Source organism: Vombatus ursinus, unplaced genomic scaffold, assembly GCF_900497805.2.
Source record: "Vombatus ursinus unplaced genomic scaffold, bare-nosed wombat genome assembly UNPS02014837.1, whole genome shotgun sequence".
In the NCBI taxonomy this organism is placed as follows: domain Eukaryota; kingdom Metazoa; phylum Chordata; class Mammalia; order Diprotodontia; family Vombatidae; genus Vombatus; species Vombatus ursinus.
The window spans coordinates 2,238,601-2,256,114 of NW_020954615.1; the positions used below are offsets into that span (position 1 = coordinate 2,238,601).

Consider the following 17,514-nt stretch of genomic DNA (forward strand, 5'->3'; position numbering starts at 1 on the left):
GAGAGAGAGAGAGAGAGAGACAGAGAGAGACAGAGAGAGACAGAGAGAGAGAGAGAGAGGAGAGAGACAAGAGAGGAGTTTAGAAGGCACAAAGATTTGGGGGCAAAGAAGGAGATTCAGAGAATGGAGGGATACAGAAAGAGGCAGAGACAGAGAAGATGGGGTAGGAGAGAGATAACAGAAAAGGTTTTCAGGGAGATACAAATTATAAAGATTGAGAGATGGAGAAGCCAGAGACAGAGCTAGAGAGAGAGGACAGACCAGGGAAGAGATAGAACAGAGAGTTTTCTGAGTAGACCCAGAGATGAGGAGAAAAAGAAACAAAGAACCAAGGGTCTTAGGAGAGAACAGAGAGGGGGAGAAGGCTGAGGAAGAAAAGATGGGGATAAGGGATGGAGAGAGAGAATAGAGTTAGGGGGAAGAGGCTGGGAATGAAGAAGAGAGAACAGAGGGTTAGGGAGATATAGAGAACAGAGACCCAATGGAGAGATAGCAAAGAAAGGAGTAGGGGAGAGATGGAGCAGAAAGACAGAACAGAAGGATGGGGAGAAGATAGAAGGAACAGGGAAGGAATTAAGGAAGGGAGAGCAGGGAATAGAGAGGGAACAGGGTTTGAGGAAAGATGCAAATAATTGGGTGAGGAGTGAGAAGAGAGATAGAGAGACAGAGAACAGAGAGGTGGGAAAAGCTAGAAATAGAAACAGAGTTAGAATGGTGGGGGAAGAGAAAACAGAGAGAAAGAGAGAGCAAAAATGAGAGAGAGAGAGAGAGAGAGAGAGAGAGAGAGAGAGAGAACAGAGAAAAAAAAAGAGAGATGAAAAGCCAGAGGGACTGAACCTACCAGGAACAGACAAGAAGTCCCAGACAGACAGACAGACAGACAGAGCCAGAGACAGGCTGAGCCGAGCCACTCAATCTGGGGTTCTGTGAGGAATGTGGCCAAAGGTAGGCAGCTGGAATAGAATACTGCAGTGAGGGTCCTGGGCTGGGGCAGGGGCAGGAGAGAGGGATTCTATCAAGGGACTGAAGAAAGCTAAGTGTCTCTCTCTTTCCTGTTCACTGAAAAGGAGCTGGGTTTGTTGGCATGGGGTGGGGGAAGTATAGTTCTTTGACATTACTCACCTAAGCAACCAATCAGCCATGGTCCTTGTCCTGTGCTATGACAGTCCTACACCTGGACTGCTCAGGACAGCTCCTTCCCCACACATAATTAGGGTGAGGGCCCGGAAGGGCCTTTCTGTCTGTCTAGATATTCTGTGGTCCCAAAGTGTAAAGGCCCTTCTTGGGGTAGAGCAAGAAATTGGAAAGCGGTGCCAACTTTCTTGGAGCCTTGGTCAGGGGATAGGAAGAGTATTTCTGGGGGCATTGAATCAACAGAGATCTCTCCTGCAACCACCTCCTCCCCTGCCAAGTAGGGGCCCAAGTCTGTCAAGATCCACCTCTTTATCACAATATCTCTTCCTACCCTTGAGTGGCTTCTTCTAGTGCCTCATCAAGGTAATTTTATCTAAAGGAAAAATAGCTTGGGAGCTCTGTGTGTGTGTGCACGGGTGTGTGGGGAGGCACTCCCATGTATGGCACTGTGTGTCATGGGGTGTGAGCCCTCCTCTGTGAGTATCAATGTGTGGGTAGATGGTGTGTGAGCATCAGTGCCTTCTTCCTGCCTTTCCAGAAATGGAAGCTCCCTGAGGGCAGGCACTGTTTCCATCAATGTGCTGCCCAATGACTCCACTTCTCCCTATTCATGTCCTTCATTTAGGAAGTGAAAAAAGAGGGGATATTTTCATAGAGTATTAAGGATATTATCTGTGTAACAGGACATTGTCTGCTGGTGGGCAGATTCCCATATCTTCCTCTACTGTGCCTTCAGAGAACTTAGCCCTTCCCATTTCTAAGGGATGGGGAAAAGGAGGAAGAGCTATCCTTGAGCAGAATCTGCATTTAGAGATAAGTAAATTGAGGCTGGCTCATAATGGTTATGTGACTTGCCCAAGGTCACACAACTAGTAAGTATCCACAGAGGGATGTTACCCCAGTCCTCCAGGCTCCAAGTTCAGTGGTCTCTTCAAGTCCTCTTTAAACAAGTTCTCATTAATATGTTATCATGGCTGCTATTTCTAGCTATTTCTAGCTTGCCCCCTCTTTCTCAGTGAGGCTGAGTGGAGTCAGGAAAGGCATTTTGTCAGAAGGGGAAGAGGCCTGGGTCCAGCCCCAGATAGCCTCTAAAACCCCCTGCCCCTGCAAGCCTGCTCTCCCCTCCTCTCTGAGTTGCCAGAGGACAGAGAAACAAGGGTTGGCAGCATCTCAGTGCCTTGGGAAGAGCACATGAGAGTCAGCTATCCCTCTGCCAGGGGACACAGTCTTCTGGGAAAGGTTGTATGCTTTATGTCAGCCTTTCCTGCCAGATCCTGGACCAAAGCCCTCCGTGATTTGGGCCCCAGGATACCTGTTCTGCCTCATCTCCTTCTCCCCTACATGCAGCCCCCATCTTAGTTGACTGTCAGCTCCTGGAAGGCAAGGATTATTTCATTTTTGTCTTTGTAGTTCCAATGCCACAGCTAGGTGGTACTGCAGTGGATAGCGTGCAGGGCTGGAATCAGGAAAACTTATCTTCCTGAGTTCAAATAAACTAGTTGTGTGACCCTGGACAAGTCATTTCATCTGGTTTGCCTCAGTTTCGTCATCTGTAAAATGAGCTGGAGAGGAAAATGGCAAACCACTCTGGTATCTTTGCCAAGAAAATGCCAGGTGGGATCACCAAGAGTCAGACACAACTGAACAACAACAGATACTGAGTGCATAGAAAATACTTAATAATAAAGACAACTGTGTAACCATCTCTCTGTGCCTCAGTTTCCTCTCCTGAAAAAGGAGGATAACAATGCCTACAGTACCTACCTCACAGGGGTCTTACAAGTCACAATGCATGCATATATTCTGGGAGGGCCCTAAAGTTCAGTTCAATCTTTGCTAATTTTTGAAGTACTATATAGAAGCTAGGGGGCTTAGCACAGTAGGTAAAGTGGTGGGTCTGGAGATGAGAAGACCTGAGTTTGAATCCTGCCTCAGACACTTACTAGTTGTGTGACCTTGGGCAACTTACTTAGATCTGTGAGCCTCAGTTTCTTTATATGTAAAATGCATCACGGGATCGTAGATTCAGAGATGAAGGTCATTTAATCCAATCCCCTTATTTTACAGATGAGGATCTGATACATGAGAAGCTAAGTGACTTGCCCAGGGTCACAGAGCTTGGGTCTGAGGTGGGATTTGAATCCAGATCTTCTTGACTCCAAGTTTGCAGTACTCTGTCCACTAAAAGCAATGACTTCACAAGGTTGTTATAAGGATCAAATGAGAACGAACATCTGTAAAGTGCTTTGCAAACCATATATCGCTGTATAAATGTTGGTGATTGTGATGATCATGTGTCTTCCCTTGCCTGATGCCCTGGGAATATTCCTGGGTCCTCTCATCCTCTCCCAGGATTCTGTCAGAACTTCCCCAGCCTTCAAAGCTCAGGGGCATCACCATGCTTCCTATGAAGCCTCCTTAGCCCACCTGGCACTTGCCCTTTTCTGGACTCGTGCTGAGCTCATGATAAGCACCACCCAAGTTCCATGGATCTTCTGAAGTCTCCTTTTTGTAGATGACATTCCTACCTAGAGATAGGTAATCACCCAAAGGAGTCTGGCCTGACTATCCACACAGGAAAGACCATGTCCAGGAAAAATGTCTATTGCCCAGATTTCAACATACACTTAGATGGACACTCTATAGAGCTTGTCCAGTAATATGTATATTAGGGGCAGACAGCACAGTTGATCAGTGAAAGGGTCCTAGGCTGAAAAGAAGGAAAGTGTGCTGGACTATTTGGGGGAAATTTTTCTGACCCCAAGTTTACCATGAAAGCCAAGGCCCATCTTTGCAATACTAATATTTTATCAAAGATGCTCCACCGTAGCAATGCCTTGAATACCACAGCTTCTGAAGCAGCAAGATGAGCAGGAGAGAGGGCAATGTAGAGGCACATGGTGTGCATTGACAGCATGCAAGATAGAACCAAGAAACATCTCCAGAGCAGAAGAGAAGGAAAGAATGTCATCCAGGAGGGAGTAGGAATTGTTCATGTGGCAAGAGCAAGGGTGGACAGGGAGGCAGACATTGGTATTCCATTGGTACCTAGGTCAGGAGGAAACGTGGCGAACTTTCAGCACACTGGGTGGACCCTGTATGGTGACCTTTTGGGACAATGTAGACAAGAGTTGCCCATGATGGGCAGGGAAGTTATGATCTACAAAGCTGCAGGGAATTCCCAAATCTATGAGAGTAAATCCATTGTGTGACCTTGAATGAAGAATATAATCTCTCTGAGCCTTAGTTCCTCATTGCATAAAGCGACAACAATGCTTGCTTGTACCATCTCTACTTTATAGGGCTGTAATGAGAGAAAGGCTTGATAAAGGTCGGAGAGCTTCAGAATCATCAAGCTGGGAGGACACTCAGAGCTTTTCTTTGTTGTTCAGTCATTTCAGTTGTGTCTGACTCTTTGTGACCTCATTTGGGGTTTTCTTGACAAAGATACTAGTTTGCCATTTTCTTCTCCAACTCATTTTACAGATGAGGAGACTGAGGGAAACAGGGTGAAGTGATTTGCCCAGCATCACTCAGCTAGTCAGTGTTTGAGGCTGGATTTGAACTCAGGAAGATGAGTCTTCCTGACTTCAGGCTCAGCAACCTATCCAATGTGCTGTACTAGCTGCCCCTCAGAGATTATCTAGCCTACCCCATACATGAACAAGAAACCCAATATACAATATATCCCCCCAAACTGGCCAGTCAGTCACTAACTAAACACCTTTAGTGAGGGGGACCTTGCTACCTCCTGGGGTAACTGTCACTACATGTTGTTACAATGAGGAAAGTAAGGCAATGGTGTGGTATAGACGTCACCCTAATGAGAAAAGATACAGAAACTAGAGGTGGGGGTGGGGGTTCAGTATCATATAGTGGATAAAGGACTGGACTTGGAGTCCAAAAGACCAGGGTTCAAATCCTGCCTCAGACACTTGCTCCTAACTCCTCTGAGCCTTGGCTTCCTCATCTGTAAAATAGTCTAAATGGCCTCTCATGGTCCTTCCAGGTCTAGATTTATGATCTAATGGCAGCAATGGGTGGGGGGAATGAAGGAGCAGGGGATGAATCGACTGTGGGGAATGGTGTTTTCAAGAGCTAGTAGGACAGGATGGGACCAGGGCCCCTAAGGAACTGTAGGCTGCCTTCGATTTCTCTGTATTAATTCCTGACTGCAGAGCAACAGGGAAGGAGAGAAGGGGGAGGAAGGGAACAAAAAGGAAGAAAGAATAGCTTTCAAGATAAGAGAATGACTTTTAAATATGTATCCATAAGGAGAGTCCAGACAGAGGCAGATTTTATGCAGATTGATGGAAGGGACCTTTAAAGGGGTGAGAAGAGTGGGTTCCTTGGTTGTTACAGGCAGCCGACTACCCTGGACATGTGTGGAAAAGCCCTGCTTTCAAGACAGACTTCCCCAGACCCCTGCACCCCACACAGGCCCTGCTGAAGCTTGTCACCAGTGAGAAGGGCCTTGGTGTCAAGGCATTCACAATCAGTCCTCATTGATTTGATTTCCCTAGCATGACCCACAATTTGAAGGTCTGCTTCCTTCCTTCAGGGAATCCCCAGACCTTCCTCAGGCGTGATAGGTATCGATCATGAAATCATTACTGAGCAACTCCTGTGTGTCCAGACCTGTGCCAGGCCACTTATGAGGCAAGAGAAGAAGGAGACACAATTCCCATATGAAAGTTAAACAATAGAAGGTAATATAGGAAGAAGGCCAACTGAGTGGTAGAGCTCCTCCCAGGAGGGAGAGATGGGGGGATCCAAGGAGTGCCCCCGAGAAGGCAGGACCTGAGCTGGGTCTTAAGGGTCAGAAAAGAAAGAGAAGAATTCTATAATGGGGGGTGGGGTGAGGGAGAGTGAAAAGGAAGTATGTTCTAGAAATGGGGGACAGGCAGCCCATGCAAAAGTACTGAGATAGGGCATGGGATAATACATGTGAACAACCAGAAAGATAGCATGGTTGGATCCCTGAGTGCAGGAAGGTAAATAATGTCAAAATAGCAAGAAATGTGCCAAATAAGGATAAAAACAACAGTGAGCTACAAAGAGAGACTGGTTATTACAGATTAATCTCATTAGATACTGGTGACTGACCCCCCAATAAAGTCTCATTAGAGACTAGTCACTAGATACAGAAGTCATTACAAGGAAAAAGTAAAGGACTTATATAAAAAAAAATAAGAACAGACAACCAAGGAGACACAAGAAAGTGGAAAAAATACTAGAGTAAAAAACAAGTATTCAAAAGCTCCAATGAAAAGGAAAGTACTGCAACAACTCTGATGAAATCTCTAGAAATGGTAAGGAGATGACTGCAGGACCTTCCAGAAAGGTTCAGAAGAGTGATCAAGAAGAGTTCAAGAAAGAAATCATAATGGAAATTAAGGGACAATTGAGAGCTCTCAAATAAGAAATATTTTTAAAAAGATGCATAGAACAAATGACCAATTTTTCACTCCAAAATAATAGATTTTCCAAAAGAGAGTAAATCAGAGACTCAAAAATTCAGAGGCAGAAGAAAGATTGTCAGAACAAAAGACAATACATTTGGAGGAACCCTGAGATAACTATAAGACCAGGCCACTGGCATTGAAGATGGAATGCTCAAGATAATTGGTGGAGCATAGATATTCCAGGAAAACACGACAAATAAAAAGCCTAAATAATACATATTAGGAAATCATACAGGAAATTTCCCAGAAGTATTGGAGATAGAGGAAAGAATACAGCTTGATAGAATCCATATAAAACTGACAAAGAGAAACAGTACATTTAACATATCAAGAAATGTCATACTCAAACTAGAATTTTGACATTAAACAACATATATTGTAGGCAACTAGACGGGAGCCCTCATATACCAAGAAGAAACAGTCTGGATCACACAAGATTGTTCTTTGGTTATTAGAACTTAAAGTAAAAAAGATAGTGGAGGCTGATATTGGGGAACAGCAGGAGAGAAGATTGCCGAGGTAGTGAGAGGTTTTGAATACTAGGTGAGGAACATGAATATTTTCCTTTCAACAAACCAACGTTGGTTGTTGGGCTTCCTTCTCAAAGAGGACCAAAATGACATCACTGTGCATGGGTGATACCTTTTAATGTATGCGTAAGTTGGATTTAAGTGAGACAGAGCTGCACAAAGTTGTTTATCTCACTCTCTTCCAGAGTCATCACAGTCCAGTGGTAGGACAGAGTCAAGATGACTAGTGATGACTCGAGATGCAGTGGATGACCTTGGTACTTTAGGAAGATTAATTTTGTGGCATTGGGTGGAATGGATCGAAGGGGAGAGAGACTGGAAGCCAGAAAGGAGGAGGCTATGGTAGTAATTTAGTTCTGAACTGGGGTGGAGACAGTAGAAATCAGACTAGAATCTGGGGCCTGACTTGAATCTGAGCTCTCAGACGATGGAATATAACGGGGGCTAAAAGGAGAAAAGGGACAGATCCATGATGTTGGTCTTTGACCATCTGAAGGTCATTGTGCTGAGCTCAAATGCAGCTCCATTCAAGCCAAGACCAACGAAAATGACTGCCAAGTACAGCAGAAAGGATTTAGGTTAGACAGCAGTGAGGACTTCCTCTTGCCCAAGAGGACAGGATGGCTGTGGGTAATTATTCAGGGGCAGAGGAAAGTAGGATCATGCCACCACTGCTGGTATTATTCTTGTAGGTCCTAGAGAAACATCTTGTGAAAGAGCAGGCCCACAAGTGCTGCCAGGGGAAGGGCTGGGACCCTGCTATCCCTTTTCGCAAATGGGATATATGTGTATGGGGTGAGGTCTGGGACTCCCGCAGAACAATCACTTGGTGAGGACAGCAGCTCCAATGGTTGGCTTCCAATCCCTACCCCAGGGCCTGTTTAATTAACCGATTGATGAATTAATTAATTATGTGGCTTGTGTTCCTAGTGACGACCTCTGTAACTTTTGGTGAGGTTGGGTCATCCCCAGCAAGCCCAGACTCATTGTGACAAATCCCACCCACTTCTGGGACATGACACACAATCCCCACGGCTCAGCCCAGATGGCAAGGGAACCACCTTGTTAGAGAGAATTAATTAGTGTGACGAGCATGAGGGAAAAGACAGTCCCTCCAGATGACTGGCTGGTAGCTATGGTGCCATGTATTGCAGACAGTCCTAAGATCCCTCTCAGAGACAGGCAAGCCTGGGAACCAGCTTAACCTAGGGGTTCTCTACGAGTGACTCCCCGCTCAAGGAAGGGTGATGATCCTTTGAGAGGAAGCCCCTTGCTCTCTTTTTCCATCGAAGCTGGGACAAGAGGTGAGGGCTCTGAGGAGCAGCACGACGAACCTCAGTTAGACTCATGGAAGAACTTCCAGGCTGGGGGGAGGGGGACTGGTAATGGGATGGAGGGACTGTCCCACACCAACTCTTCCCTTTAGGAGATGGGTTTCATTACCTTATTCTACGGCAATGGGAGAGATGGAAGAGATGATGTTGGCTGAGTGTGTATCGTGGTCTAGTCTAAGAGTGTATGATTTGAAGTTGGAATTGGCCTGGCTCTATTAGTTAGCACTTTGTGACCTTGGGCAAGTCCCTTCCCCAACTTCCTCAGCTGTAAAATCAGGGGGGACCAGACTAGATGATCTCCTAGGTCCCTCTCAGCTCTCATTTCAATCGCCTGTGAACAGGAGACTTTCCCTCTAGCAGCTAGAGTCTAAGCTCTCTGCTTTAGACTGTGGGACTTGGGAGAGGGATGAGGGAGTTCGAGGACATTCACACAATGGTTGCCTCTTTGGGTTTCTGCAACAAAATGGAAAGGGATCCCCCACCTATCCCCTCCCTGACCCCAGCTAGCTCTTAGGTGTGGCCTTTCCCAGTCCTGGGAATGGCGAGTCCTTCCATAAAGGGTAAAGAGGATAGATAAAGAGAAAGGGTAAGAGAATGAGGAGGGAGAACCGTTGGCTCAGAACAAGGTGCTGAACCATCCATGTGACACAGAGGTAGGAGGGACAGCTGGAACATGGATGGCGGCATCAGGAATGTCAAAAAAGGATCTTGATGGACTACAGCACTGAGCTCAGTCTAAAAAGAGGATATTCAGTAGGTGTAAAAGTGAAGCCTTTCACTTGGGTTAAAAAAAAATCAACTTCACATGTACAAGATGGGGGAGGCAGGGTTAAGAGAGCAGCCTGTCTGAAAATGACCTAGGGATGTCGGTGGATTCTAAACGCAATCTAAGTCAACAATGGTCCACCAAAGGTAAAGCAATAATGGACTGCAGGGACAGGGAGGTGAGTGTCCTGCCATCCTCTGCCCTGGTTAGATCTCGTCTGATGTACTGAGAAAGGGCACTGGCGAGCTGGAGAGCAGAGGAGGGCTGGCAGGGTAGTAAGGGGCCAGGAGTCCACGGCATATGAGGACCAGTGGAAAGAACTGGATTTGTTTAGACTAGAGAAGACTCAGGGGAGATGTGCTAGCTATCTTCAAAGACTTGAAAGGTTGATGTGTGAAAGAAGAATCAGACTTGTCTTGTTTGGTCCCAAAGGTCATAACTAGGAGCAGTGGTGGTTGGGTAAGTGGGGAATTGCAAAGAAGCCAAGTTAGGCTTGATATCCAGGAAAACTTCCTAACAATTGTTGTTCAGTCATTTCAGTTATGTCTGGCTCTTTGTGACCCCATTTGGGGTTTTCTTGGCAAAGGTACAGAAGTGGTTTGCCATTTTCCTTCTCTAGCTCATTTTACAGAGGAGGAAACTGAGGCAAACAGGGTTAAGTGACTTGCCCAGAGTCAAATAGCTAGTGAGTGTCTGAGACCATATTTGAACTCAGGTCTTCCTGACTCCAAGCCTGGTGCTCTATCCACTGCAGCGCCACCTAGCTGCCTTTCCTAACAATGAGAGTTGTCCAAAGATGGAGTAGTGTTTTGGGAGTAGTGAGCTCCCTGTCACTTATGTCTAGGCCTTAAGCAGAGGCTGGGGGTGTTAGTAGGGATTCTTTCAGTGCAGGATGGACTAGGTGGCCACCTTTCCACTGAAATTCTCTGGTTCCAAACCCAAGACTGGGAGTCAAGAAACCTGGGACCTAAATCACTTGACTCTGCTCCTGGCCAGTCATATAACTTTGGACAAACTGCTAGAAAATGAGGATGAAAAGTTCTGTTGTTCCAGGCCCTTTGGAAGAGGGAGGTTGTGGATTCTGCAAGCTAGCGGACAGAAACGCTCTCTGGGCCTCTGTTTCCCTGTCTGTAAAATGAGGGGGTTAGATTGGATCCCATCGATCTCATGCGGGGGGTCACGAGGAGTCAGACATGACGGCAGCAACGCTTGAACAACAACAACGACAACAGAATCTCAAGTGTAGCCCAAGGGCCGAACGGGGCTCCCCCAGGTCGAGGCCTTCCTGAGCTTTCCGGCAAAAAATGTTCTTACTTAATTAGCTAGCAAACATACATCCCTCCACGAAAGCCTCATCGTAGCGTGGAGGTAACCCTGGGATTTGGAAATCTCTGCCAACTGAGCATAAGCTCTGGCAGCTTCGCCAGCTCTGGAAGAAGCTTCCAGAACAGGCTGGTGAAAGACTTCCTCGTTCAGAGATTGGCGCTGGAAGGGACCTTAGAGATCGTCAGGTTGCTGAAGAGGAAACTGAGGCTCAGGAGAGGCAAAGGGACTGGCTGACGTCCCACAGCTCGGACGCAGATCCAGGCTGTCCTGCAGAGGGTCTAACTCCGCTGCCCTCTCGACCAAACCGAAGCGGCCTCTCCCTGTGTTTGTCACCCGAGGACCAGCCCCCACAAGTTCCAAAGGGCTCCTCGGTGGCTTGGCAGAGCCATGGTGAATTTTCCAGCCAATTTACAAAGACCATTTACTGATGCCTTGCAAATTTCACTGGTGGAGGGAGCCCCCACAGCGAAGAATCCTGGCTCTCTTGTGGTCTTGAGGTAGCCAGCATCCATGGACCAGCAGGGGCCTCGACTACGGCGGGCGTGCCTGCCCACCCCCAGCTATCCTGCTGAGCAGGCTTGGAGCAATGAGTCCTGGGAATGGATGGTATTGGAATTAATTCTCTAACAACCCTCATGGTGCACGTTCCCAGCGTACTCAAGGGTCTCCCATCACGTGTCCGGTTATGGCGACTCTTGGACCTCCCTGAATAGGACATCTCTAAGGCAGCTTCCAGACCAACAACTTCAGTTCGGGGATTTCAATCCAATTTCATTCCATAAGCACAGGTTATGCCTGCCATGCACTAGGCACTGGGGACACCGACAAAAATGTGACCACCCCTGCCCTCAAGAAGCTTACACTCTATCGGAATAGAACACAAGGGGGGCTTGGAGCTTCAGGCCCACTGGAGAGACGGATCAGTCCTCTGCCTAAGGCAGGACTCCTGGACCTCTTGGGCAGCCTACTGACCCCTTCTCAGAAGAATGTTTTATCAATGCATAAAATAAAATGCATGGTGAAATATTGCAGTGTTTATATATATATAATGTATGTATGTATATAAACATATATGTATACCTGTGTATATATGCATATATATATATGTGTGTGTGTGTGTTTGTATGTGTTTTTCTCAGACCCCAGGTTAAGAACCCCAGGCCAAAGAGGAATGATCCCTAACTCCCACTTCACTGAGCTCCATGGAGTGAGTTCCAGGCCCTGACTTGGCCTAACTCAGTCTCCAGATCTTGGGACACTCATCAGCTCGTCGCATGACCTCTTTTCTAACTCGTGGGAGACCCCATCCAGGTCCATGCCACGTGAGCAGGAGGGAGCACTTGGTAACAGGAAGTAGAGGAATCGCCAATACCCCCCCATTAAAGAGGGGCAGGGGTGATCCCTGCCCTCCCTGATCCTGTTCTCTCACCCTCCCCTCCCCATTACTGACCTCTGACATCTGCGGAAAGAGACTGATGGCGAGAGGCAGGGCCAGGCCAAAGGCGGCAAGGCACACGAAGCTTTGCACAGGCAGAAGAAGCCGGGGACGAGACTGCAGGAGAAATGTCCTGGAGAGGACAAGAGACGGAGGCACGTTAGACTTAGGGTTGAGGAAGAAGAACTCCTTCCCTCCTTCTCACCCACCACCGGGGCCCACGAGAAGTTCTAAGTCACCAACGTTCACGTGATACAAAATAATTCAAGACTGCTGAAATTCTGGGCTTGTCATTCACTAGGTGTGAATGCAAATGCCCTCCTCTCTGGGTCTCGGTTTCCTCATCTCTAAAATGAGGGGATCTAGGGGCAGTTAGGTGGCACAGTGGATAGAGCACAGGCCCTGAAGTCAGGAGGACCTGAGTGCAAATCTGGCCTCAGACCAAACACTTGACACTTACTAGCTGTGTGACCCTGGGCAAGTCATTTAACCCCAATTGCCTAAAAATAAATAAATGAATGAATGAATGAATAAATAAATAAACTAAAATGAGTGGTTCTTTCTAGCTCTAAACTTGTGATCTTATCCACAAGTACGTGGCAGGATGTGTGTGTGTGTGTGTGTGTGTGTGTGTGTGTGTGTGTGTGTAAACAGGGCATTCCAAGAAGGAGAATAACCTTGGTAAGCAAAAGTAAAGGAACAGCATGTGTAGAAGGGCCAATGAGACCAGGGTGGCGTAGGACAGGAGGGTGCGCTAACCCTGCTCCCAAGTATTTTTAGACTCTAGTTGGGGAGGGACCCAATCTAATGGGAAAGGCTTCATGTACAGGCAAGGTAACAACAGATGACAACCGGTTGCATATCTGTTGACCAGGAGCAAGTCAAACTAATGTATTTAATCCAATTCGATGGACCTTTAATAAGCATTTGGCACTCTCTGAGGCTCTGGGAATAAAGACACAGATGAAAAAGAGTCCTTGCCCTCAAGAAATACTGGGGAAACCAACAAATACACAGAAAACTAATTTTTGGGAGGAGTGAGGAGTATTAACAACTGGGGAATCCAGAAGGGCTTCTTGTAGGAGGTGGCCCTTGAGTTGGGTCTTAAAGACTTGTCCCCAGCAGGTTGGCTACACAGTTTTGAATTCGAGCCCTTTGTTAAGGTTGTCAGCAGGAGAGCCAGGGAGCCTGGGGCCCAGGAGGCAATGGGGAGCACTAATGCCAACCTCCCTGAGCATTGGGGGTGCCTTCTTCTAGGTCCCCAGATGTATCCCCCAGAATCAGCTGGGACTGAGCTTGGAAACAAGAGAGATATTGAGATGCTTAAGTCACAGAGGTCAGCAAGTCATGCCCTTGTTCAGGAAGCCCCAATGGTTCCCTGCTGATTAGAAGCAAATGCCTCCGTTTGGCTTTTAAAGTCCTTCACCATCTGGTACCAGTCTACCTTTCCAGGCTTCACATACCCTAGGTTCCAGCCAAAGGAGGCTAATTCCTGCTCCTCACACGCAACATCCCAAATCCCATATCTAAGTATTCACACAGCCTGGTCCCTCATGCCTAGAACACACTCCCTCCTATCTCTGCATCTTGGAATGCCCAGCTTCCTTCAAGGCCTTGTTCAAGTGCGAATGACTGCATTAGATGTACTTTACCCCCATCCCTCCTCACCCTCTGAAGTTACTTTGTATCTAATATGGATTGACTCACATTGTTGTATATGCTGGTTTCCCCAAAAAGAATTAAGTTACGTGAGGGAAGGAACTATTTCTCCTCCCTCCCTCCCTTCCTTCCTTCCTCTTTTCCTTCTTCCCTTCCTTCCTTCTTTCCTCTCTTCCTTTCTTCTCTCTTCTCTCCTCCCTTTTCTTCCTTCTCTTTCTTCCTTCCTTCCTCCCTTCTTTCATCCTTCTTTTTTCTTCTTTCCCTCTTTCTTTACTTCCTTCCTTCCTCCATCCCTCCCTTCTTTCCTTCTTTTCTTTCTTCCCTTTCTTCCTTACTTCCTTCTTTTCTTCCTCCCTTCTTTCTTTCCTTCATTCCTCTCTTCTTTTCTTCCTTCCTTCCTTCCTTTTTTTCTCTTTGTATCCCCAGTGCCTAGCAAGTGCCTGGCACATTAGTAGATACTCCGTAAGTGCTTGTTAAAATTGTTTATGTCAATTTCTCCCACCTCTTCCCATCCCTTATAATAAAAAAAAATTTTAAGGTAGGAAAAGTTCAGCAAAATTAATAAGGTAGAAAAGTATGATACTATATTATGTTCCACACCCATGGCCTCCCACCTCTTCAGAGCTGCAGGGAAGATGTCTTCAAAATGCTTGTTAGATGAACAAATGAATGACTGGAGGGGGACAGGAAGGACAGGTCAGCCAGGGGTCTCTGGCCAGTTCTCTATCAATTGACACAACAGAAGAGATGAGCTATCACTGAGGTGTGTTGGCAGGAAGTCCATAGCACCCGAGTGCTGACCACAGGGTCAGTATTTGCTCTATGTCATTGGAAATAGGGCAAGGATTGCATCCTTGTACACAGACAGTACCAGTCCCGGCCTCTTGTACCCTTGCCTCCATTTCTCTCTAAGATGGCCAGGAAAGAATTCTCCCTATCTACCCATTAACTCACCCACCCATCTATTCCTCCACCCATCTATTCCTCCACCCATCTATCTCCCAGCTCCCTGAAGAAGCTCTCAGAACAGCCTTCCCTAGTTTACCTCCTAATGCCAGCCTGGCATGATTGTTTGGATGAGGTCTTCTTTGTAATTACAGCCCTGTTGGGAGCCCTACAGTCACCTGGAAAGGCTTCAAGTCTACCCAAAGCATCTCCCTTGTGAGTGCCGAGGTGTGACTTCCAGGCCATCTTCCCAAACGGGCAGCTCCCATTACGATGGTTAAAACATCCTCATTAGGGTGAGTTAAGAGTTGGTTGGAGAAGAATTAAGAAAAAAAAAAAAGAAAAAGAAACCACCCAACACCCTGATTAACACACAAGGTGCCAGGTCTTAATTGGGCCTCAGATTCTAAAAATCTGTAAAACTCAGTGCAAGTGCTTCTCCATGAAATGAGATCACTTTTTTGGGCTGAAGCTCCAGGCTCTGGTAGACTATGGATCTGCTTTCTTCCTTCTCCCAATCTATCACCCCAGATCCACAGCCAATCAGCCATCACACTTGGCTCTGAGTTCTGCTGCTGGACCCCACAGCCAACTGCCTCTTGGCATCAACTGCTGCTATTTGTGATTTCCTCTTCAAGACTGTGTCCTCTGCATGAAGTACCCTCGTGATGGGAGGTGGGGAGAGCCTGCTGTTGACAGGGAGACCATAAGCCACCCCAGAGAACAGACACCATGAAGATCTAGAGTCTGGGCCAGGCACTCAGTTAGTGGCCTGTCTCCCACCACTCCTTTTCTCTTAGAACTGGGCTGCTATGCAGAGAAAGCCCAAGCTAACCTCCGTCCAAAGTCAATGGCCCTCACAGAGGCCAGGTTAATCTTTCCCTAGTTATATTATGATGATATCAATGTTCCCTGCTAAAAGCTATTGAATGGCTCACCACTGGTAATAGAATGAAGTCCAGACTTCTCAATGTGGCATCCAAGACTCTTCAGAACCTCCCCCCAACCTTCTCTTGGTCTTTCTGTTTTTAATGATTATTGATTTTTTTTATTTAACACTGCCTAAATTTCTTCTAGTTTTCTTTCATCCAAGAAAAGAATATTTTACTAAAAAGATAAAAAAAATGATCAAAATTGATGAATACATCAAAAAAGCCTGAAAATATATGCAACATTTCATACCTGTGGGCTTCCCAGATCTGCAAAGGAGTCAGGGGAGGCATCTTCTCTTTAAGGTCCCTTCTTTATAATTCTACAACAGTCACTTTCTATTGATTTCTGCCCATTTACATTGTTGTAGTTATTGTGTCTATTGTTTTCCTGGTTCTGCTGACTTTACTCTTCATCAGTTCATGTAGATCTTCCATGTTTCTCTATTCATCACACCCATCATTTCTTACAGCTCAGTAATATTCCATTACATCCATTACACCCAACTTGTTTATCTATTCCCCAATCTTCTTTATTTTCAGTTTTTTGCTACCACAAAAAGTGCTGCTATAAATATTTTTATTTTACATGGGAACTTTCTTCTTATCCTCAAGGTATATGCCTTGCAGTATTATCTCTGGGTCCAAGGATATGGACATTTTAGTCATTTTATTTGCATAATTCCAAGTTGCTTTCCAAAATGGTTATACCAATTCACAGCTCCACCAAAAATGCATTAGTGTGCCTGCCTTTCCACAGCCCCTCCAACATTGAATATCCCCATCTTTTATCTTCTTTGCCAATTTGCTAGGTGTGAGGTGCCAACTTTCTCTTCTACTACTTTCCAAAATATCTCCTATGTCCAAACCAGGCAGATCTACTTGCTCTCCTTCCCACGGCCCTTTCCTGCCTTCTCACCTCTATTTTCATCAAGTTTGAAATGCCCCTTCCCCCATTGTCATCTACTGAGGTTACTGAAGTAACTGACATTGCCACCTACTAAAGTTCATCCTTCAAGGCTCATCTTGAATCCTACTTCCTTAATAATAACAACAGCTAAGTACAAGGATTACCCAGAACCAGATCTGACACATAGTAGACGCTTAATGAATGCCTGGTGACTGATTGTATAGCTTGTTGATTGATTGGGCAACTAGGTGGTGCAGGACATGGGATTGGGATGATTTGAGTTTAAATCAGCCTCAGATACTTCCTAGCTATGTGACACTGGGTAAGTCATTTCAGTTTACCATTGCTGCTTCAGTTTACTATTCTGCCAGGCTGCCTCATAAATGAAGTCTTCCTTAGTTTCTACCCTCTTTCCTCCCCAACATACACTCCAAGAAGTGAATCTTCCTTCTTTTGAATCTGTCCATCACTTATTGTCTACAGTCTCCCTGCCTAGCAATAACGTACCTGGGAAGGGGCAGCATAGTGCAAAGAGCATTGGACTTGAAATCAGGAAGAAGACCTGGGTTTGAATCCTGGCTGTAACATTTATTGTGTGATCACAGACAAGTCATCTAATTTTTCTGTTTTTCCTGTTGCCCAATCGATCAATCAATCAGTCAACATACATTTATTAAGCACCTACTATGGGCACAGCACATGTAGGTCCCTACTATGCACCTCGGTGCTAAGAAATGGGGATACAAATCTAAAGTCTCTCCCTTCAAGGAGCTTACATCATACCGGAAATGAAAATGGTTGGTCAACCTCAAATGCACTGGAAAAATGGAAGTCAGTAGTAAACATTTGACCTTCCCAGCCTTTCATGAGGGTAGGAACTGCCTTAATACATATCTATTGGTATATAGGGTCTAGCCCTGGCACAGGCGACCAGCAAGTGCTCATTGGTGCTGAATGGATGAATGCATCCTTGCAGAGGCTGTGTCCGTGTCTGGAATGCTCTCTCTCCTCAATTCTGCTTCACAGAATCCTTCACTCAAGGTTCCACTTGATAACAGAAACTTTTCTTGATGTTTCCCCC

General features: G+C 46.1%; 1 protein-coding gene across 5 annotated transcripts in view; it reads right to left on the reverse strand.

The window, feature by feature from the left end:
• SFXN5 (sideroflexin 5) overlaps positions 1-17,514 on the reverse strand; it is a 206,060-nt gene that overhangs the window by 34,496 nt on the left and 154,050 nt on the right. For all 5 annotated transcript variants that reach the window (XM_027840006.1, XM_027840008.1, XM_027840010.1 and 2 more), the window contains one exon: positions 12,006-12,123. In XM_027840006.1, the coding sequence (XP_027695807.1) occupies positions 12,006-12,123 (118 nt within the window). The remainder of the gene's footprint in view (positions 1-12,005; positions 12,124-17,514) is intronic.